This window comes from Macrobrachium nipponense, chromosome 4 (assembly GCF_015104395.2).
Source record: "Macrobrachium nipponense isolate FS-2020 chromosome 4, ASM1510439v2, whole genome shotgun sequence".
In the NCBI taxonomy this organism is placed as follows: domain Eukaryota; kingdom Metazoa; phylum Arthropoda; class Malacostraca; order Decapoda; family Palaemonidae; genus Macrobrachium; species Macrobrachium nipponense.
In genome coordinates, this window is record NC_061100.1 from 86,571,328 (window position 1) to 86,591,077 (window position 19,750).

Genomic DNA, 19,750 nt, shown 5'->3' on the forward strand with positions numbered 1-19,750 from the left:
AACAATTGTGCAGGTCAAATCACAAAAGCTGGGCTGCAACTACGGGGACATTGGCTTATCGTAGCCACCATTCTTGAAGCCTTGACAAGGTACATATATTCATTCAGAATTTCAGAGGCAGCTGTTTGTCGTCATCACCTTGTGGGAGGAGTCAGGACCTCATATGTATACGTTACATATAACTTTGAACCCATACATTAGAGTGTTCTGCCACTGGCTTTGGCTGCTTTATTTTACTATTATGAATATACTTTTTTCTAATACAGTGGACCCCCTGTATTCGCGTTTTCCAGATTCGCGGACTCATGCATTTGTGGATTTCTCTCAGGAACATTTCCCCCCCATTATTCGCAGAAAATTTGCTTATTCGCTGTATTTTTCTATGAGAAATATCCAGAAATTCCTGTTTTTTTTTTTTTTTTTATCAATTTTATCATAAAATGCACTTTTTGTGATAAAACTATTAAAAAACCAAGTATGAAAATTTTGTGGTTTTTTCTTGAGTTTCAACTGACAAAATAGGCTGTTTCAGCATTTTTATAGGGGTTCCAACTAGTCGCGGGTTCTAACTATTCGCGGGGGGTCTGTTACACATCCCCTGCGAATGAGGTGGGACCACTGTATAAGTAATAAAGACTGCTGCCAAAAATTAGGTAGGGATGTAAAGTATACTATGGCAAAGTAAATATACTTGTCAAATGCACAGAAAAAAAGTTATTTCGGAAAAACGGACAAAGGCTCTGAATCTCATAGTAAGTCAGAAGGGCCTTCCTTTTCATCACAGGAGGCCTTAGCTATGGAGATTGCTGCAGCTACTGTCCTCCAGACTGTTTCCTGGCTGGACTTGTGATCCACTGCAATAGCCAGGATTGCTTCAGATCAAACTGAGGGAGGTTTAATCAGTTCTTCCTCCTTGTCTAGGCTGTCGCAGTCCGGGGCAAAGGCTTTTGCATCAGGGCCACCTTAGTGCAACTTTGTGGGTTAACCTTCTCCTGGCCAGGAGAGGTGTGGCATTGTCAAAGGTGGCAGGGTCACTGGACTCCGAGTCTTTGTAGCCTCTCTGGAATGGGGACCTCCTTGATTCTCAGTTTCTGTTCCCTAGAACTGAATTGGAAGATATGATCGACCAGCGACAGGCAGATACTAAGGATAGGGTAGTACATCAAGCAGTTTCTAAGTCGGAGGCTCGTTCATGTTGTCCTCCTCCTCCCCTCCACAATGACAGGTAAGAAGACCTTCTCCTGTCAAGTCATCCAAGCGTTTGGCTTCTGTGAGGGTCTCTTAGTCTCCTTCACAATCCAAGACAAAGCAGCAACAACATCTTTCAATTTTGCCCCTACAAGCCCTGGAAGGGCTCTAGAGGAAGGGGCAGAGGAGGTTGTCAATAGAGTGCGCACCTCTCCTCCGTTGCCACAGGTAGGGGGATGCCTGACAGGCCACTGGGTTAAATGGCAATGGTATGGAGCGGAGAAATGGGTGGTAGATGTTCTTCGGGGGGAATATCTACTATCCTTCAACTTTTCTCCCCCTCTCTCAGACAGACGCCTTCTCAATTGGACGTATGCGTACGACTCCCCGAAGTACTTAAATCTTTGAGAAGAAGTGTTGAAAATGCTGAACAAAGGTGCGATAGAGGAAGTACAGCATCCTTCTCCGGGGTTTTACAGTCGAATTTTCTTAGTTCTGAAAGCAACAAGTACGTACCTGGAGACCGGTAATCGACCTTTCCACCCTGAATCATTTTGTCAGGAAGATAAGGTTCAGGGTAGAGACACCCCGGACAGTGTTGGCAGCATTAAAGGACAATGACTTTTTGCTGTCAATAGACTGGAAGGATGCTTACTTTCAGATTTCCGATTCATTCTTCGTCCAGGAAGTTCTTTCGCTTCTCTCTGGGAGAGCAGATCTTCCAATTCAAGGTCCAGTGCTTTGGGTTGACCATGGCCCTCAGGTGTTCAAAAGGTCTTTACCCTCATTTCGACATGGGCTCACGTTCAAGGGATTCACCTTCTAAGATACCTCGATGATTGGCTGGTCCTAGGAGTTTCTCCAAGGAGAAACTGCTTCAGGACAGCGATTGTCTTCGGCAGTGTTGTCGGGAACTAGGCATAGTAGTAAACCTGGAGAAGTCCAATGTGGTTCCCAGCCAGAGAGCTCTTTTTCTAGGTATGGTCATAGATACCATAGATACGGCAGCATCGAGGGTATTTCATTTGGACCAAAGGTCAGAGAAGTTTGGGTTAGTGGTACGCTGGTTTCTGTCACAGCCTGAACAGCCAGCTCACCAGTGTCAAGTCCTGGGATTTAGTCATCTCTGGAAAAGTTGGTCCCACAAGGTCATCTTCATCTTTGGTCTCTGCAAGGGAGACTGAAAGACTTCTGGTCTTCGGCAGGTGGTTCCCCTCTGCAGAGAGTTCCTCTGTCCAAAGAGGTGAGGGAAGACCTTTGTTGGTGGTTGGACGACCAGAATTTCTTGGTGGGAATCCCTCTGCATTCTCCCCCTCCAGACTTCCTCCTGTTTTCAGATGCTTCCATCACTGGTTGGGGTGCTCATCTGGAAGATCTCCTTGCTTCAGGGATTTGGAGTGCAGAAGAGAAGCTGCTACACATCAATGTTTTGGAGTTAAAGGCAGCTTTTCTGGGTATGCGGGAGTTTCAGGAGAAGGTAGAGGGTCATGTGGTTGTTCTGATGTCCAACAACGCCACAGTGGTCGCCTATGTGAACTAGCAAGGTGTCTGGTGTCTTGTCACCTCCATTTGTTGAAAGTCAAGTTGCACCAGTGGGCTATCGACAACTCGGTGCAGCTCTATGCCAGGTACATTCCAGGCTAGAGGAATGTGGTTGCAGACAGGCTTTTTCACGTTTGGGGGAGGCCAATGGTAGACCTCTTCTCGACTCGCTTCAACAGGAAGTGGGAGGTTTACTGTTCAGTGGTCCCGGATCCTCGTGCTCTGGCAGAGGATGCCTTCCAAACACCCTTGGGACAACGTCAAGGTGTACACTGTCCCTCCGTTTTGCTTGATCCATCAAGTTCTGAACAGAGTAATGAGTTCTCGAAATCTCAGGATGACATTAGTAGCTCCTCTGTGGCCTCAAGCAGAGTGGTTCCTGGACCTTCTGTCTCTTCTGTCAGAGGCTTCAAGAGAGATTCCCCCGTGGTGGCAACTTCTTTGCCAACCTCACGTCGAAAGGTTTTATCAGTCAGTAGAATCCCTGTCTCTTCATGGCTGGAGACTATCAAGTATCTCCTCCGAGTGAGAGGTTTTTCTCAGAGGGCAGCTGGACGGATGTCCAGTTACCTCAGGAAGTCCTCTTCAGCAGTTTACCAAGGGAAATTGACAGTCTACTGTGATTGGTGTCGTAGACAGGGTTTCCCTCCACTCAAAGCTTCGGTTCAGCAGATAGCAAATTTTTTTTATCTTGATCATGAATGAGAAAGATCCTTCTATTTCTGATATCAGGGGCTACAGAGCAGCCCTGGGGCTAGTGCTATGGCTGAAAGGCATGGACATCACTTCACCCTGGGAAATCTTGTTGTTCAGGAGTTTCGAGCAGGCCTGTTCCCCAAGGGAACTCAAGTCTCCTGTGTGGGGTCTTTCTCTTGTCCTGAGAAGTCTCACTCGAGCTCCATTTGAGCCCCTGCGTCGATCATCAGACGTAGATTTGATGCTAAAGATAGTTTTCCTGTTGGCTTTGGCTTCTTTGAAAAGAGTTTGGGAGCTTCATGGCCTGAGTTATGATGTGAAGCACACCAAAGGGTGGGGGAGTCTGTGGCTTTCAAGTTTGTCCCAGAATTTGTGACTTAGCCAGACCTAGAATCCTTCAGTGCATGATGACAGATTTGTCCCTTTTTCCATTCCCTCACTTAATGACTTTGTAGACAATGACCCACAGGAGCTCTTGCTTTGCCCTGCTATCTAAAAGAACTCGTCACCTAAGACCTAGGTCTCGTAGACTTTTTGTTAGCACTTGGTCGTTCCAGAAGGGAAGTGTTTAAGAACACGATTTCATTCTGGTTACTCGAGGTGATTAATAAGGCTTACTCCTCTCTCGATGGTTCTGTCACTGAGTCTGTGCAGGCTAGAGCACACAATGTCAGAGTTATAAGTTCCTTTTTGGCACTTAAGAAACAATTTTCTGTTCATAGAATTTTAAATGCTGGTTCTTGGTTGCATAAATCCACGGTTACTTCCTTTTACCTAAAGGATATTGCCCACAGGTCTTTGGACACTTTTTCCTATGGTCCTGTGGTGGCTGCCCAACAAGTTATGTAATTCACCCAGTGCCCTTGGCGGGGTGATTTGTATCTTACCCAAGATGATTGTGTGGAAGAGAGAATGAGTGAGTTGGCTGGCCTCTTTCTTTTGCTTTTTCCTTTCTTCCAGCTGCGCAGTAAAGATTATCCTATTGTTAAGACCTCAGGTTTGTTAGTTATGATAAATACAAATACATTAAAAATATTTGTCATTTTATGTCTTTCTGATATTTGTTCTTCATTTTAAGGGGATGGTGGAGGAGGGGTTCAAGACTGCTGAAGGTGTGTACCGTACAGTGTATGAAAAGATTGGTCAAGGTTATGAAACCCCTGAAGCTTTGTATGGGGAACACAAATACAGAGCAATTGGTTACATGAGACCTCTTTCAATTTGGTCAATGTATCATGCATTTCTACTGCAACGTGAGAGGCAATCACAACAGAAGATTGAGGATGATGAGAAGGATCCATCCCCTGCACCTTCAGTGAGAAGTATGGATAATGCAATGATGTCAGACTCTGCAAGTGACATATCCAAATGAATGATAAGCAGAATTCTTAAGGGTTTGGATGGTTGCATCTTTAATTCTTAAAAGACTTATTACATTTGTGAAAACTTAGTAAGTTTGTAGTCATGGCATCTGTGATATTTCTATTACCTATACATCATGCACAAAGTTATTGAAAAGTTTTGAAACTGTTTTAAACTATATATGAGTGAATTTTTCTTTTATACAACTTATTAAGATGACTTCTTAAGATAGTTTTTCATTTATATGGCTCAATGTATGATTGTTTTCTGTAGAACAGATGCTTTCTTTATATTTTGATGGCATACCGTACATGCAAAGTGAGTTCCACATGACAAGATATTGTTGCTCAACCTTTCTACTTGCACGAAGATTACTTCCAATTTTTATAGTGCATTAGTACTTACACTTTCCATCCATTGATAAGAATATAGGTAGATTAGGACACAAGTGCAGTTAGCAAATTAAAATAAATAAAAGGAAGATATCTTGAATAATTTTTCCTAAAAATATATCAGTGTCATGTTCAACATGTAGAGATTCTACCATCATATTCCTCAGGACTATTTTCATACATCAGGCCATTAGAGATATTTTTCCCTCTGTGAAGTATGATCTGAATCTTTTGCAAATAAATAGAAGTGACTTAGGTTAGCCAGCTTTTTGTTACAATCTTGAGAATGTTATGAATACAGCTGTGGTGATTACTTATCCTTTCCATATGGCTGTGTTATCTAAACATTTTCAGTATCATGATCTTAAATATAGTATTATTTAAATGATGTACTGCCTATGCATGACAATCTAGATATAATGTATAAACAACAAATTTTAAAAGTTAGATGTTCTAAACATTGTTGTAATGTTGTAGAAACGTTCTTTATTTATGACTGGAAGTTTTTTTAACGAAAGGAGTGCATGAAGAGGCATGTCAGATATAATTCTTTAAGGAAGGTCTCAAAGTGGGAGGTTAAACTTTATGTACGTTGCACTCATCGTTATGCTAGTGATGATTACATATAGGTATGGCTAAAACTTTTAATTTTGAGATAGAAGTCTTCCTATCCACCTGGTACATTGTAAGACTTAATTTTGTCATTATTTGTTTCTTAAAAACTACTGTTGTCTGTAAATTTTGCAATGTTGTTATTGGAAAGCACACTACTTAAATCTTAGAGGACATCCAAGCTAATTAAGACTTATTTACTTTTTGTACTTATTTGGACTTCGGTTCACTAATATAGACATGATAACGTGTTTGCTTTTATACTATTCATTGATACAGAAACATAGTGACTGGTTTAGTCTGATACTTTTGGACTAAGTTTCATCTTGAAAGCTTCCACAGTGCTTTATATTGTGTACTGGCATAAGAGACTACTAGTATTTCTAACCCTTGTATGAGAAGTACATTACCCAGTTTCTTGCCAAAGAAGTAAAAAAACACTGATTTTTTTTATTTGTGTTTGTCATGAGTTCTTTAATAAAAAAAATCTTGTCATTCTCTTTTTGTAGATTTATATGTTTTTTTTATTTTTGTCAGCCTTTCTAATGTCAGAAAAAAGTATAAATATAGTTTGCATATTAAAATCTGTTAAAAAATGTACACATTTATAAAACTGAAAACTACTGAATTTTTTAGACAAATTTTGTTTAGCATAATTGTCACTTATGGAGACAGTCATGTGAACTATAATACAAGAGTCAACATGTAAGGAACTGTTAGCTAGATTGGATAAATCACTTAAATCACTTTTTCCAGGGTTAATGGTAAGAGCATATGGAAAGCATTTTCCTTTGTAATGTCATGATATGATAGGGCAGTTGTTAGGAAAAAGAACAAATACATAAACAAGAATTGATAAATGGGTGTTTGCTAATTAGTTTTAAAGATATTTTAAGCAGACACCAAGTTAATATGCATTTAATGAACAGTATTTTTTTCATTAAATTTATATTGGATAAATACATTGCTGTTTTTAGATCTTAGCTTCAAAAAGTAGGCAGTTTAGTTTTGTGCCTGAAGAACTGTAATTATTTGTGCTTATTCAGATAGATAAGGGTAGTACTTATAAATGAGGAATTTCTCAGACATTCCAGTTGATTATTTTGCATTTATGTCTACTTTATTTTGATGCAGGGCAAAGCATCTTTGAGACTAGCAATCTTTCTGTAAGTCATATTTATTTCTTCAAGAATCACTGTGATTATTGTTGCAGCTTTTAAGTTATAGATACAAGTAGGCTGGAATAAATGAAAATGGTTGAACACTTCCTCTCTGTAATCAGTGATGATCACAATCAAGAGAGGAATAAGACTCAGAAGTGATTGTGTTATTTTTACAAAGAACTGTTAATAGGATATAATTTAATTTGATAATCAATCGTCAGATAATTATGGGACTCCTGAGGTCTCCCTCTCCTCTCACTTTCTGGATTTTTTTATTTTCTCCTTGTTTCTTTTCCCCTGGTACTTCCTGTATCATTGGGAATGCTGGGTATAGAGATTGAGGGCTCTTCATCAACAAGTTGGGAGTTTAAGTTTGGTGCGCTGTATTTAGTAGGAAAATTATGAAGAGAGTTTTAACTCCTGTGCGAGCCATGAATAGCTTCTAGCAGTAGCTTTTATTTCATGAGTTATATCTTTTTTTATTTAAAAAACCTTTCAGATAGGAACCACCTTCTATCTTGTTGCTTATCACACTGAATCTGTAGACACTAATGTACAATAGTGGTAAAGAACTTTAAAATATTTAGGAAATATTGAGGATTGGGGAAGTATAAGGTACAGTATGATTTCATGTCAGTATTATGCAAAAAAAGGGATTTTGACGTAGGAAAAATCTATTTCTGGGTGAGGAAGCCGTGTCGCCCAGTGAAATGTGTCTGCTTTAGCACTATTTCTAGTAAAATATTGCTATAGTACCAGAGAACTGCTAAATTGGACATGTCAGAAGCATCTGACTCGCTCAACTATATAAAAGGTGTCGGTATAAAACTGGGGCGAGTGTTAAACACTACCACAGCAACCCCTCCAATTAGCCTTTTCCTCATCAAAAGACCCTAAATACGGGGAGCTGACCCATAGGTCACACCTAGCTGCCCCGTTGAAGGTGTCTGTGACGTCATACTTATCGATAGCAATGAAGCTTGGTGCACAGCAAGGGGGGGGGAAAAAACCAGGGGGGGATTTCACTGGGCGACACGGCTTCCTCGCCCAGAAATAGATTTTTCCTACGTCAAAATCTCTTTTCTGGGCTCCCGTGAAATTGTACCAGAGAAACACCAAGCTACATCACTCTGAAATGAAATAGAATATTAAATTGTATAAATTAACACCATACACCAATTCTAATAACAAAGACATTTGCTGCGGTAGGTAGAATGTTAATAATGCTGGCATAATGGAAAATATTCATATGACACAAGGACAGAACTATATTGATGTTGTAGCAGGAGACACTGATCTCCCTACAGCTATTGCATGATATTTAAGATCCTCCAAAGACTTAAGGTAATGCTTTTGGAAAACCCAGTGCGACTTCCAACCAGTATACTTCTTCAGATCATCAAAGTTCATATATTTGAAGAAATTTACAGAAGTTTTTATAGCCTGAATACCACGCACCTTGGGAAATGACCCTGGGCTGGCTTTCTTGATAAAATACAAAAACTGCTGCCTAATGGCCTTTAGAGATATGGTACCACCACCGCCCCACATGAAAAGGGGGGGGGGCCCTTTGGAAAAGGTAGATGTTCTAGATAAATAGTCCTTAAGAGTTTTAACAGGACATAAAGATGGATGTTGCGGAAGCGGAACAACCTTCCGTGGGGACCACCTTACCAAAGGGTTCTCATTCTTAGCCATAAAGTATTTATTTGGTGAAACCAACACGTCACCCGAGGAAAGGAATTCTATATGCCCTTGGCCTCTAGATAAAGATGACATCTCCGATATTCTGGCACCTGAAGCCAGACTTAATAAAAAAACAGTGCCTTACGCAAAAGGGTTTGGCAATCACATTTGAAGTTGTCTGTTTTAGAGTCTAACCTGAGAACATCGTTAAGAAACCATGACAGTGACGACGGCCTGTGAATGGGCCGCAGGCGTGCACATGCCCTTGGGATTGAGGTGAAATAAGACTCGGTTAGATTTATACCAAACCCGAGAAGAAAAACCATTTTCAGAGATGACTTAGTGGTTGTTATTGTGGCAACTGCCAAGCCTTATTCGAATAAAGTCCTGAAGAAGGTTATAGCCGCGTTCATTGTCATTACTTTGACATTTGATTCCCTGAGAAATGTAGACAATTGTTTAACTGCTGAATCATACTGGCGAAGTGTAGATTCTCTTTTGCCTGACTCCAAGAACAAAATGTTCTGTGGATCAGTGGCCCCTATTCTCCTACCTGCAAACTTCATGAAATCCATAAAGATGGGTTTTGTTAAGACCTGAGGAATCGAACACAGTCACCGTTTGAACTTGTTGCGACAGCCTCAAGTCCGGGAGAGGGTGAGGTCGAAGACCTAGTTCCAGGAGAAGGGGAAACCAATTGCTCTTGGGCCAGTAAGGAGCTATGAGAGCCACCTGATTTTTGAAGGATTTCAACTTGTGCAGCACCTTCAGGAGAAGGTTCACTGGAGGGAATAAATAAACCTTCCCCCACTGGTTCCAATCTATACTCAGGGCGTCCGTAGCGTATGCCAGAGGGTCCATATTTGGGGCTACGTAACAAGGCAGCTTGTGGTTTGCCCCTGTAGCGAACAGATCTACTTCCAGACCCGGTACTCTCCTGCAAACCCTCTTGAAGGATTCCTGGTCCAGTGACCATTCTGACTCCAGGGGGACCGGGACAGTGCATCTGCTACTACATTGTGGACTCCTGCCAGATGGGTAGCTGATAGATGCCAGGTGTTCTTGTCAGCTAGAGAAAAAATTGCTATCATCACGTGGTTCACATGACTTGACTTTGAACCACCTCTGTTTATACAGTGTACCACTACCACACTGTCGAGAACCAACCTTATATGAGTCTCCTCCAGAGGACAGGGCTTCTTTAAGGTCAGAAACACTGCCATAGCTTCCAGGATGTTGATGTGAAGCTTTTGGAACTGAGGTGACCAAGTTCCCTGAACCTTCTCGTGCTGTGAATAACCTCCCCAACCTGTCAGTGATGCGACTGTATGCACCAGTAGGGACGGGGGAGGTAACTGCAACTGTAACACTTTGGCTAGATTTTCGGCCATTGCCCATGGACGTAGATGTTTCTTGAGAATCAGAGGTACCCGGCCGAACTTGTCGCGACACTTGGCATTGGCCTTTGAACGCCAATGCCAAGTGATGTCCTTGAGCTTGGCTTTCAACAGAACGTCTGTGACTGAGGCAAACTGGAGTGAGCCTAGGATCGTCTCCTGATTCCTTCTCGAAGCCTTTTTGCATTTTAAGAATTGGCTTGTTGCCTTGGCAGTCTCCTTCCCCTTCCCTGATGGAATGGAAAGATTGTGTGAATCCAAGCCCCAATGGATACCTAGCCACTGGAACTTGGATTCTGGGGCCAATCTGGACTTGGTCCTGTTGATCTTGAACCCTATATATTCCAGGAAAGATATGACCGTGTCCGTGGCTTTCATATACTTGTCTTTGACCATCTCCCAGATTAGCCAGACGTCTAGGTACGCCACCACCAATAAACCCTGAGACCTTAGCTTCTGCACCACTACCTCCGCCAGTTTTGTGAAGACCCTTGGGGCTATATTCAGCCCGAAGGGCATCACCTTGAAGGAATAGGCTTCTTCCGCTAGTTTGAAGCCCCGGAACGGATGGAAGTGCCGAGCTATCGGGACATGATAATAGGCGTCTGTAAGATCCATAGAGGTGGTGACGCCCCCACGGGGAAGTAAGGTCCGTACCTGAGAGATGGTCAGCATTTAGAACTTGTCGCAACGAATGTACAGTTTAAACGGGACAAGTCTAAGATCACCCTCCTTTTGTCGGTCCCCTTCTTTGGGACACTGAATAGACGACCCTGGAATTTCAAGTTCTTTGTCCTGGAGACTGCTCCCTTCTGGAGAAGGTCCCTGGAGTAATCCATCAACCCTTGCGTTGGTTGCTGATAGAAGGTGATGGGTGGAGGAGGACCCTTGATCCAACTCCAGCCTAGGCCCCTGGATACTATGCTTTCCGCCCAGCTGCTGAACCCCCAACGATGTCGAAAGAGATACAGCCTGCCTCCTACCTGAGGAACTTCATTGAGATGATGAGGGTCGGATTCCTCTTCCTGACCATGCACCTCTAGCTCGCCCTTGGGCTCCAGTTCCTCCACGCTGACGAAAGGGGCCTCTAGCCCTGCCACCCCTAGCAACCTTGGTAAAAGGTTGAAATACCCGATTCTCATAGACCGGGTTACAAGCAGGCGACACTGAATACAGTGGGGGAACCTGTTGGCTAGCCGAGGCGAAAGGAAGACAAATTGATGCTGTTGCTGAGGCTGAGCCTTAGAAGACGAAGGCTGGGGAACTTGCTGAATTGGTACAGCTTGTAGCACAGGATGCTGTTGCGGAACTTGGAAAGGTTGGTACCTTCTTTGCCTCTTCCTAGCCCTAAAACTGGAGGAAGAAGACTCTAATTTCCTTTTGAAAGGAATGCCCCAACGCAATCTGATGCTTTGATTAAAACGTGATGCCTCGTTCTGAACCTCGTTTACTGCCGAACCTGGGAAGAGATCTGCACCCCAGATTGAGGAAGCCAGAAGCTTGTTGGGTTCGTGCCTGATCGTAGCCTCAGATAGAACATGCTTCCTGCAATTTCTCTTAGTAACCGCAAAGTCGTACGAGTCACATCGCATGCTCAAAAGTAATGACTCCGCAATGACCTTAACCAGCGGCTCATGAGTGTACTCCAGAGCCACCGTCTCCGTTATCGCTAGGGAGTTAAGAGACCTTGCAAGACGTGTCCTAGCATCACATTCGGCTTGGATCAGTGCGTCTGACAGCCTAGGGAGGCGCTCACTAAACAAGTTGATTGCACAGTTTGGCTTAAGCTTGCCTACCGAGAATGTAGCCGGCAAACTTCCCACAAATTCTCCCTACCTGGGAGTAGCAATGATGTAGGATCTGTCTCGCTAAGCTGGGGCTCTTCCCGAGTCACTGCCCGAAGGGTAAGTCCTGCTACCTTTGTTGTAAAAGGTAAGGGGTTCCCGTCATCAGTCGTAAACATCGTGAAAGGGCTTTTAAATGCTGTTACCTTAGTATTTGAGCAGTTCCACCCTTCTAGGCTCCGTATCCATGCTTGCTGAGCCTGATTGCTAGAAAGGATAACAGTCCCCTTGGAGACCTTATCCTCCCTAATCAGAGCTGCCTCCATAAGCCTAACATAACCTATAAATGGTGGCCGTAATCCTTCGGGGAAGAACTCAAAATCCTCGAGTCTACATGTACCACAACCTTCTAAAGTCAACATCCCGTTGACAAACGGAGCGAAGTTCACCACCCTCCAAGGATTACCAGGGTGGAACGGAGGGAGCGTGGACCCGTCAGGCATGCTCTGACCTTGCACCAAGTTACTAGGAGGTGCCGGAACTGCCGACTCCTGTCTGAGACCTGCAATCAGGGAGTCCTGTCTAAACTTTTAAAACACTCTTTCAAACCTTGCTGCAACTGAACTGACTAAGCTACCAAGACCACTGACCTGATTTAAAATATTCGTGTTGAACAGGTCTTGGCCGACTGAAGGGGAACCTTCCTGCCCTCCCTACGGTACCTTATGAGGTATCCGATCTCTAGACGTTGATGGAATGGGACTTGTGGGGCAATGGGAAGAGTTCCTTCATTGAGGCCTTGGATTTGCAGATTTAGAAAGAGATCTCAGCCTAGGTTTAATATGTGTATGAACCTCTGGCACCTGCCCAGGCCTTGGCTTTGTCTGATTGCTTTTAAGCAATGTTTTACCCGAAGGTTTTCTCTTTAATTTAGGAATCACAGAGAGGGAATGCGACCTGGAAGGGGGCAAACCTCCTGTGAAACCCATGAAGGAATTGGAAGTAAAGGGAGAGGAAGAATCAGAGTCACTCGAGGAAAGACCCCGGTGACCAACTAGGCTAGCCTCATTAACACTGTTACCTGTACCCATATCTAGTGTAACGGGCAAATCCTCACTACTTCAAGTGAGACCCCTTCCAAACCAAGGTCCGGCAACTCTGCCTCTTGCTGTTACATAACTGAATCTTGAAATGATTTGATAATTGGTGCTGCGACTTTTGGGTCAACGTATCCGGCAGATTTCCCGGCTGGGAAGGCTGCCATATCTTGAGGTAGAATATACGGCTTAGCTTTCCCTACGTTCCGTCCAAAACCTCCAACCCAGACCTTGAGGGTGGAGAGTGCAGCATGCTTAGCAGACTGCTCCGTCTGTAATGCAAGGAATGTGTCAATTTCGAGTAAAATCTTTGAACATTATGCTTACATATGTTGATTAATTAATGTAATTTAATTTAAAGAAATTTTTATTATTTATTTATTTATATAGTAATTTTTTTTTTATTATTATTATTTTTAACACTAACACAAGTAGTGTAATATAATTCCATCACAATATGAATAGAACAAGCAGTGCGGTAACTTACCGAACAGGTAACCTGTTGTACAAGTCGTAGCAGGCAAAGCAATTTTCGTGATGCCAGACTACGGAATCTGTAAGCAATACTGTGCACGGGGCATGGTTCCGGCAAACATCATGGTTGCACGGATCCTGTAGACCGGCAACCAGACACTGAGTGGCCTGTAAGTGCAATAATATATAAGAACAATTGCACAAATTATTAGGATTATTATGATAATAACGTCATATGTCGGAGCATACCGGACTCAGAAAATATAAAACCCCTTATATATTTATATATTTACGTCCCGGGAACTGTGTAAGAAATAAAACAACCCGGAACTGTATGACGGGGGGGGGATACACGAAGTATCCCGGTACAGCCACATGAACTTTCAAGTTCCATGGCAAAACGAAAAGAAAAAATTAAAATTAAAATAACAAATATAATATCTCCGCCCTTGGAAGAGTAACTTCTGTAAACATAGCCCTCAACGACTACCGGAGAAGCCGGAATCTAAACCCGCCTTATGCGGAGAGGGATGTAGCGGAGGGGATGTAGTGCCGAGAGCTGAAAGAAGCAAAGCGCAACAAATCCACGGAAACCGAGGCAAATACGCAAAGCAACCATCAACTCCGGAGGAGGTTGGCTGAGAAGCGACACCTACCAACCTAAGGTCCTGGAGGACCCTCTACACTCCCCCCTCCGCTGATTGGGAACGGTTGTCAGCGACAACCTGAGCGAGAGGAGCACCCAATTACTGGGGGCCCCACGTGAGGGGGAGGAAGGGAGGACTGATGGGGTGACGATCATGTGACCAGCGTATCCCCGCGAAAAAAGATCACAAGGAAAACGCAGGCACAGCCTATGTAGGCTAACCAACATAACATCCAACAAATACATAGACAAAATAAAATCAATTACTTAAAGCTAAAAGAAAATCATGCTTTAACACGGGGTGGGGAAATGAAAATAAAACCTCTTAAAATATAAAACCGCTATGAAGGCCACCCGATAACGGTGGTCGCAAAAGGGGAAATCCTACTTGCCTACTGACAAAACGATAAGAAACGGCAGGTAGACGAAAAGAAAAAAGGGAAAAATATCTGAATGAAATATACCAAACTTAAAAATAAAAGGGATAACGGTGGATATACGGCGAAACACGTAACAAAGAAAGGTGCTCGGATGAAGACCCCCGTGAAAAGCATGAAAATAATGAAAATAACAAAAACATAAACGAAAATAGGATCGACTTAAAACTGCCACCCAAGAAATAAATAAATATATGTACTGAAATAACACATGTTACAAGCAGAGAGGAAGACCACTCGAAATCGGCACAATTCAAGGGTAAGCCGTAAAGGCGACTCGCAGCCCGCCCGCTACTTAAAAGTGACGCCTAACAAAACCCTAAATAAAGGCAAAACGAAAGGCAAATTCACTCCCTAAATATTGAAAAAGGGCGGAACCAGTACTTAACTTGGGTGAAGAGGTAGATTGACGATCCATAACCAAGAATAAAAATAAAAGAACAGATAGCTATATTTAAGCGTGCGAACACGATATGGCTATCGAAAAGTATGACGTCACAGACGCCTTCAACGGGGCAGCTAGGTGTGACCTATGGGTCGGCTCCCCGTATTTAGGGTCTTTTGATGAGGAAAAGGCTAATTGGAGGGGTTGCTGTGGTAGTGTTTAACACTCGCCCCAGTTTTATACCGACACCTTTTATATAGGTGAGCGAGTTAGATGCTTCTGACATGTCCAATTTAGCAGTTCTCTGGTACTATAGCAATATTTTACTAGAAATAGTGCTAAAGCAGACACATTTCACGGGAGCGACACGGCTGAGCCCAGAAAATAAATTTTTTATTAATAATTAATGATGGGCGTTGTTGCATGATTCACACTTGTTCAATACTGTATTTGGAATTGTAGGTAATTGTAACTTAAGACATTCAATGTCTTGATTTAATAACCCGGTAGAATTCTGTTAACAATCATATTTGTATTTATTTTATTTATATAGATTTTTATTTTGATTGTCATGAATTAATAATGTAACTTTTTGTTCCTTCCTTTTGGTGTCTCTCTGAACATTTTTTTTTCTTTTTTTTATTATTATTATTATTAGTTTGAATGATATGCAGTACAAAATGCTCTCTGTTCAGCATTATAACCAGCGGTGGCATGGATGGGAAATAGTTTCATTATTGCAGTCAGATAAGTGTTTTCAAGATAACTTTTAGTAAGGAGAAGTTTTATTCAATCAGGTAGTGTCCAAAGCCAATCACTCTCAATCTTTGACCTTAATAGTACATTACAAGTTTCTCTACATGTACGTATGAGTGTAAATATAGAAGTAAGAACATAATGATAGACTTTTGTTAAACTATCATAAGTTACTGAAAAAAAATTCATCACAAAGTTTGTGAAAAATCAAGGACACAAGTAGAAGAATTATACACTATTATTATTACCATGCTTGTTTAATGAATGTAGTTTTTATATGAGAAGTTATAAGGCATATTACTTTCTGCCCGTGCTAGATATTTATTTGAATAGGCTATGAAGGATTATTACTGATATATAATAAGGTGATGATCACTGATATGATTCACCTGTGAAAAAGTTGCTTTTAGTTATATTTTGTATTTGCATGTTTACAGTATTTATCTACATGTTTTCATCATATTATTTTACGTGTATACTACAGCATATTACAGAAGTGAGGTAGGCCATTATTAGCATTTTTAAAAATTACTTTTTAAACAGGTCAATACATACTATAATTTTAAATTCAAAGTATTACAGGCGGCCCTCGGTTAGCGGCGCAATCACTTAGTATCAAATCGGTTTAATGGCTCTCATAAAAAATATTCATTAAAAAATGAGGTATTTTAAGGTACTTCTTGGGCACAATTTTTGGTTAATGGCGCCACACTGCAAATGCCATTATTTCTAACAAGTACGTTTGTAGAAATACTGTTCAGACCATATATAAAGGTTATGCAAATAATAATAAAAAATTTTATTGATAGTTATTACATAGGTATTAGGGTAAACTATATGCCCATGACGCTGTTGTATGCCGCCCCCTGCTGCTCTTCCAAAATATCCTGTTAAAAAAGTGCAAATTTAGCGATCAGTGTGTCAATATATAAATGTTCATGCTTTTATGATTAAAATGTATTACAGGGATTATTTTTTAAATTTTTGTACATAAATATGATACTGTGGCAGTACGCATGTCCATTTGAAATCTTTGTAACAGCCCTTCACATGATGAAGAGAATAGGTTGTTCAGTCGCGCCCGATTAACAAAATTTTAATTTATATCATTGAATCACTTTTTTTTATAACAAATGATATTTACAATTATTGGATAAATTGATTTTAAAAGAAAAAAACTTGCGTATACATTTGATTTTGCAACACTGCAAATTGTTTGTTTTTTCCATGGGATAGAAGTACAAAATATAACTGTGCAACTCGGTCGATTTTTTGCTCTGTTACACGAGCAAAAAATTTAGGTACAGCCGTATGAGCTCGAGATGCCGCTGCTACTTAGATGGCATAGTGACGAAAATTAAGATAAGCATAGAAGAAAAAGTAAATATGCATCTTTTCCATAAAGCTTTTAAAAATTTATACATTACTTCACTGTATCCAATAATATTGTATGTATTCTCATATTATTGTATTATAAAATACTATAACATGGTTTGAAAATCAGCTAATGGCAAATACGAGTTTGTTTCGCCATATTTAACGCAATTCTGAGCAAATTTTCTTGCTTCTAGTTAGCATAAATGAATATCTAGATACCTGACTTATATGAGACAAGGTCATTTTTCCTTATGCTGCGTGAAATTTGACTTGAATGAATATGTCTCGTTGTGATTGTGAGCTAAATTTTTTCTTTTTTCCGTTCACAGATTACGTTTATTGAGTCAAACAATTACGAGATCCCATTCGCAATTTTCCTCTTAAGTCAAACAATTACGTAATTCCATTCGCAATTTTCTTCTATATCATCGTAATACAAACTTTTACATTATTTATCTTTTATCGGCGTGAAACCAACAGTAAAATGTATTCTTTCAAGCACAGAAATTTTGATTAAAATGATTTTATCTCAGTAATTTTATCTATGGTTGTGTTTGGTGGCATAAGTTTACTGGAGTGTTATCCTTGTTGCTGATGCATGATAATGGTCATTAGCAGCTTGAACAGTTGTCTCAGCTTCAGCTACAACTAGGTTTAAATTTAACAGTATATTTCCCTATTGATCTTTGATGTATAGCAAATAAAGTTATTACATTAATATATCTCAGTCCTATTCTACATAACATCATCTATAACAACTACGGTAATTGTTTATTGTAGTACGATGGTTGAAATACAAGCCAAACGGATGTTGTTGTTATCTAATTCGGTTGTACATATACTTGGAAAAAAAGTTGTTTCTCGTGCGGTTGTTTATGGCTGTACGCGTTAACGCAACGAGTATAACGTTAAAACTATACTTTCATCATTCTCTTTTCCTGTTTTTGAACTTATCTAACTAGAAGATGGGATAAAGTTAGTTTATTGTAATTTGGTCTCTCGTAAAATTGGATTATCGTAAGACAATTATCGTAACTTGAACACTATAGCTACCTGTACACTGTATAAAACCTTATTATATCTACATACTCTAGACACCCAAAGAATTAAAGGTAGGTTTTTTTCACTTTACAGTATTTATAATACCGTAGTACCTCGAGATACGAAATTAATCCGTTCCGAGGCGCCCTTCGTATCATGAGGTTTTCATATCTTGGACCATATTTTACATGTAAAATGGCTAATCCATTCCAAGCCCTCCAAAAACACCCCAGTAAATTATATTTCCAGGCCTAAAACACATGTTCTAGGGTTACAACGCCGATCCGACAGAAGAAATATGACTCCAAAAAGGCAAAATACTGTAGTACATACTTGAGTAATATTCAACTGCATGTAATGTTCAACCCCATTTATACTGCATATATTAGGACTTTAGCATATGTCCCTTAGCAATAAGCCTAGCCTATGTTAGCGGTTGCTACTGTAGCCTAGTCTATGATTCTGACATCTAAACCTAAGAAGCTAAAAGCTTAGAATATGCCAATAAAATGTATAAATAATCAGTATGTACTCATTTCAAATAATTATTAATTAATCATTAACTATAATACACACAAAAAAAAAAAAATCCTTCCAATCGATTGTTTACATTCAGCTCTTACTGTCTTACGAGTACAGAACGAACGCCAAGTAATCACTTTTCCTAGCACACAGTAAGCCATAAATTTCCATTAGTATCTCTCTTCAACTAATGAAACTACCAAACAGTATAATAACCATTCATTTCTATTCTTTATTCTATCTTTACCTAATGGAGATACCGAGTTACTGACAGCTATAATGAAACATATACGTAAAGTAATATTAAAACAGAAGAATTCTAAAAAATATGTATTTGTTGGCAGTCTGATTTATTTTATATTTTATGATATCTAATTCACAATTTTTTATTAAATGTATTGCATGTACTCATTTCAAATAATTATTAAGTAACCATTAACTATAATAAACAAACAAAAAAAAGCTTCCAAACTTCTGTTTACATCCAGCACTTACGAGTATCGAACAATCGCCAAGCAATCACTTTACACAGTAAGCCATAAATTTTCATTATCTCTCTTCAACTACTGAAACTACCAAACAGTATAATAACCATTCATTTTCTATTCTTTATTCTATCTTTACCTAATTTTTTTTTTATTAAATGTATTGCATGAATAAGTTTTTCAATTTACAGCATCCTTTTACCAATAGAATACTTAAAGCACAAGGGGTAGATGCTGAACAATAGGAGAGCAGGATCTTATGGGGTGACTGGCATCAGGAACCAATGGGAGAGCGGGAGGATGGTGGCGAGTTTACTCAGCTGGCGGCACGGGGAGTTTTAAAATTGTTCTCGGTGGTCCGGGCAAACCTCGGGACTTTACAGCAACAACCTTTCGTATCTTGAAAACTTTTCGTATGTAGAGCTGTAAAATTTTTCGTATTTGCTTTCGTATCTCGAGTTTTTTGTAAGTTGAGCCGTTTGTATGTTGAGGTACCACTGTACTATAATGTACTGTACAGTAAATTCTATAGTACTATACTGCATAAATATAATTTTACTTATCGCACCATTACAGGATTACGGTGCCGTTTGACTGGTCTAGGGCGCTGTTAACCCTTAAACACTGAAGCGGTATTTTAAAAATCGTCTCCCGTATGCCGGCGGGATTCGGGAGTGAGCGCCGAAGCGGAAAAAATGTTTTTTTCAT

At 40.5% G+C, this 19,750-nt stretch overlaps 2 protein-coding genes across 4 annotated transcripts in view; both read left to right on the forward strand.

Annotated features, from left to right (window-relative positions):
* LOC135210983 (non-lysosomal glucosylceramidase-like) overlaps positions 1-6,306 on the forward strand; it is a 343,346-nt gene extending 337,040 nt beyond the window's left edge. Inside the window, exon 15 of the mRNA XM_064243984.1 lies at positions 4,505-6,306. Coding sequence (XP_064100054.1) covers positions 4,505-4,798 — 294 coding nt within the window. The 3' untranslated portion in view covers positions 4,799-6,306. The remainder of the gene's footprint in view (positions 1-4,504) is intronic.
* The window catches only part of LOC135210986 (transmembrane protein 17B-like), a 708,558-nt gene that overhangs the window by 370,947 nt on the left and 317,861 nt on the right, over positions 1-19,750 (forward strand). The gene's annotated exons all lie outside the window — the stretch shown is intronic.